A 3,295-nucleotide genomic window follows, 5' to 3' on the forward strand; every position below is an offset into this window, starting at 1 on the left:
GCTTCACAGAAGGTGATTGCATGCTATATGAGACTATCACTTCCTTGAATCTCCTTAAATCTAACATTTCCTCAGGCATCCATTCAGCTCTTACACAGCCTTGGGTATATCTAGCATTTGGCAGTTATTCCTGTAAGATAAGTGAATAAATTAAAGTTGGTTGTTTGAAAACCTTAGGCTATTCTTCTCTAACCTTATAATGCAACACTGAAATTGGTTCTCCATTGAATTCCTCTGTCTGGGTCTGAATATCTCTATGATCTGTTTCATTAAGTTTTTCTAAAACTTGTATCTTAGCACTCATATCAACCAACTTTTTTAGTGATAAAACAAAAATGATAAAACTGATAATATTTATAATTGGCATTACATTAATTCCATCTAAATTAGTTACCCTCTCATTTAATTGTTCCATTTTCAAACCATCCAGTGTATTATCATACAGAGACCTAAATTCCTCCATTGTAACAGTGTTTCTGATTTTTTTTTTGGCAGTTCTCCAACTTTATTTGACATTCAGCAGGTTAGTTCTCATCCACATTGACTGTCTGTAGATTTTTGAATGTGGTAACAGGCACGTAGGTTACCAATGTGTACAACTTGTTTGGTGAGTCCTCATCCTCGTTACGTTTTCTGGACAATCGTACACGGATACGGTATGGAACATTCCTTATTCCTTTGGCCCAGACTGCTTTATTGAGCCTGGTATCAATGCGCACATCTGGAGTTCCCATCTCTTTCATGGCAAATTTCCGGATTTCTTTGAGTGCCCGAGGAGCACGCTTCTTGAAGCCCACGCCATGGATGCGCTTGTGGATGTTGATGGTGTACTCCCGGGTCACCACCTCGTTGATGGCAGAACGGCCCTTCTTCTTCTCGCCACCCTTCTTTGCGGGAGCCATTCTGCCGGGCCCAAGTTGGAAAAGTGTTTCTGATTTTTTAATGTGGGGAAAAAACTCTCTCTTTTAACTAATTCTTCCCATTAACTATTCCCAATTGTCTCAACAAATTTGCCAATGATGACAATTTAGATCGTCGGGGCCCATAAAAATGGCTTCACTTCATCTTGTCTTAAGGTCAGAGAATTCAAAACTATCCTTACTCTTCCAAGGTTAAAGTAATAAGACCCAAAGGTCTAAGGCATGGCTACTGTAGGATATTTGGTCTTAGGTGTGGATGTCTTATATAAATAACGAGAGACTTGCTCTGAGGTGGGATTACCCTTAACCCTCAAGGCCAGATGAGAGATTTAGTCTACAGTGTGGTTACCAAATATTTGGGGAACTAAGGAAGAAAGCCTGTTTCTTCCTTGTATTTTGATAAAGAAGTCTTTTGCCATTTTCCCCTTTTTGGTTGGAGTATTTAAGAATGTTGAAGAGTAAGAGTGTTCAGTATTCACTGGATTACCCTCCTGAGTATTTAAGAATGTTGAAGAATAAGAGTGTTCAGTATTCACTGGATTGCCCTCCTGACTCTATTCTGTGTCCCAGAGAGCAAAGGCGAGCAGAGACCTCTTGGTCCCCTGTTCCCTGGTGTGAAGGCCAAGCCTTAAAGCCTGCAGTCTTGGGAGCTGCTGCTGTGGTCACCACCCAATAAAGTGCATGAGAAAATGCTAATTCATGCAGCCTGTCAGAAACTGCTTTAAGACCTTATAGAAAGAAAGGCAACATAGATGAATTCATTAGAATTTGTTCAGATTTTTTTTGTCTCATATACTCAAGGGTTAGCTATAACTGCTGCTTTACAAGGGATTTCATCCAGTTAAGGATATTTTGTTCCAACAAACTAATCATGGCCTAGGGAAAAGGAGGGCTGGGAGTTGTATGTATGCTCTGTATAGTGTGGCCACATGCGTGTGATTCTGGATGCCTAAACCCTAACAGAAGGACCTCCTTGAAATTGCTTTGGACGTAGTCAAAGAGGGCACCAGGTCAGACAGAGTCTTAACAGGAAAGTTTGGTGAGCTGTACTCCCTGGCCAGCCCCCAGAGCCAGTCGGCAGGAAATGGCCAAAGTCAGCATGACCTGAGAGCTCAAGGATCCTGTATGGATGATTCAATAGCCGTTAGCAGAGGAGAGGATACAGAAATTCTCCTACTTTCATGGTTAAAAAAGAAATCTAGAGAATGGAGATTAATACAAGACTTGAGAAAAGTTTATGAGACACAGCCTCAAGGAGCTCAGCCCTACCCAGCAAAGGTCTTTGAAAATGCAAATGAGACCATGTCAGCTAATGAAAGCTTTACAACCTGGATTAGAAAAGACGACTTACAAACTTTAAATAATTTTCAAAAGTTATTGGGAAATATGACCGTATTTAAAATTGTCTGCAGGGGGTCTTGACCCCTTCAATAAGATTCTTTTTTTTTTTTTTTGAGACAGGTTTCTCTGTGGCTTTGGAGGCTGTCCTGGAACTCGCTTGGTAGTCCAGGCTGGTCTCGAACTCACAGAGATCCACCTGCCTCTGCCTCCCGAGTGCTGGGATTAAAGGCGTGCGCCACCAATGCCCGGCTTAAGATTCTTTTTTTTTTTTTTTTGGTTTTTTCGAGACAGGGTTTCTCTGTGGCTTTGGAGGCCCGGCTTAAGATTCTTAAGGACAGTTGTGACCCTAGTTTCCCTAGATAGGTCATGGAAGCTGCTAGGCAAATGCTGGCTCGGATGGAGCGTACAGTTAACATACCCATAAAGCTTTGAAAACACTTAAAAAAATTAGTAAAGGGGATTTGTACCCCCAGTCTCCACATAATGCATTAAATCATGCACTCTTCATTTTAAATTTTCTGAATGTGGATGCCCATGAGCAATCTGCCTCAGATAGATTCTGGCACCTTGTACAACTTTCGCTCAAGTCAAATGAAAAGATCCTTGCACTGGATTACGGAAAAGACCTGATCCTGTTTTAGTATGGGGTTGAGGGCATGTGTGTGTCTTCTCAAAGGAAGAAAATGAGGCTCGGTGACTTCTGGGACATCTGATGAGCAGAGGAATGTCAGACCTGGTGACGCTATGACTACTGGAGCCTCCGAAAATAATTTTAATGAGATCTGCTGTAGCGGTGTTCCTGACCCTCTGATGTCATCGTTCTGCAGTCTGAGAAGGGAAGGAGACTACAACTGGAGATTTCCCATTTCTCAGCAAACCTGCTGCATCAACTTCCCAGACAGACCTCTGTGAGCTTTTATCCTGTATGGCCAAGGACTGAATATCCAGCAATTTATCCACACTATGTCTTGGGACAAAGAACTCATTTTTTGCCAGTTGAAACTCATTTCCACTGTTGCCTCAGAGACCTTCCC

At 41.9% G+C, this 3,295-nt stretch overlaps 1 protein-coding gene across 1 annotated transcript; it reads right to left on the bottom strand.

Annotated features, from left to right (window-relative positions):
• Positions 1-480: 480 nt before the first annotated feature.
• LOC121142791 (60S ribosomal protein L31) lies at positions 481-917 on the bottom strand. Its single transcript, XM_040753328.1, has one exon. It carries the CDS (start codon positions 900-902, stop codon positions 525-527), a length of 378 nt encoding a protein of 125 aa, XP_040609262.1. The 5' UTR covers positions 903-917; the 3' UTR covers positions 481-524.
• Between the last annotated feature and the right edge of the window lie 2,378 nt (positions 918-3,295).

Source organism: Mesocricetus auratus, unplaced genomic scaffold, assembly GCF_017639785.1.
Source record: "Mesocricetus auratus isolate SY011 unplaced genomic scaffold, BCM_Maur_2.0 Super-Scaffold_4256, whole genome shotgun sequence".
In the NCBI taxonomy this organism is placed as follows: Eukaryota; Metazoa; Chordata; class Mammalia; order Rodentia; family Cricetidae; genus Mesocricetus; species Mesocricetus auratus.